Consider the following 674-nt stretch of genomic DNA (forward strand, 5'->3'; position numbering starts at 1 on the left):
TCTAATGTAAGCTAGCTAAATTTACCTGTGACCAAAAACCACAACAGGATCTGATGAAATATCCGATAAATTAAGCTGCTTGCTTTTTTTAATAAATTCTGGATGCTCTGTCATCATCACCCATCCCACGTGCGTATAAAAGAAGCCGCGCTGGGTGTTGTGGGGATCGGCATTAGTATCGCAATATTTGTGGTGCATACGATGATTCTTCACCCAATTATATATTGAATTCTAAAAGCAAACAATTAGAATATTATTTACACAACTATGTACAACTATATTGAAAAATATCAATAAAAGTCATTATCTATAAATTCTCTGATCAAATTAAAATTGATTTCTTTCAAGAAAATTTGGTAGTTTATGTAATTTATAATTATTTGTGTAACTTCAAGAAATTATAAATTTACTCATGTGAAATTGTGTTTAACGCACAACATTGTACTTCACACATACTATATACGTAAAGATCTATTATAATAGCAAATTTACCTGTCCACTAGCATTAAAACATATTAGAAGTAGGATTCTTAATGGTAATTTTGCTTTGTAACTCTTGTGACTCCAAAGTCGATGAGCGCCAGCATTTGCTCCGATATTGGATATGAAGTACATACCGATTACTTGAAAATCAAGAGAATTATGTTTAATATTATATAATGAAGAATTCTTTC

General features: G+C 30.6%; 1 protein-coding gene across 1 annotated transcript; it reads right to left on the minus strand.

Moving 5' to 3' along the window:
* Positions 1–25: 25 nt before the first annotated feature.
* Positions 26–615, minus strand: LOC105460155 (acyl-CoA Delta(11) desaturase-like; the record flags this gene model as incomplete). Its single annotated transcript, XM_011706599.1, has 2 exons — positions 493–615; positions 26–231 (listed from the first exon to the last, which is right to left on the minus strand). Coding segments are annotated over exons 1-2 (329 nt in total), but the record flags the coding sequence as incomplete, so codon positions are not given.
* Positions 616–674: the final 59 nt, after the last annotated feature.

This window comes from Wasmannia auropunctata, unplaced genomic scaffold (genome assembly GCF_000956235.1).
Source record: "Wasmannia auropunctata unplaced genomic scaffold, wasmannia.A_1.0 LD327505.1, whole genome shotgun sequence".
Taxonomy (NCBI): domain Eukaryota; kingdom Metazoa; phylum Arthropoda; class Insecta; order Hymenoptera; family Formicidae; genus Wasmannia; species Wasmannia auropunctata.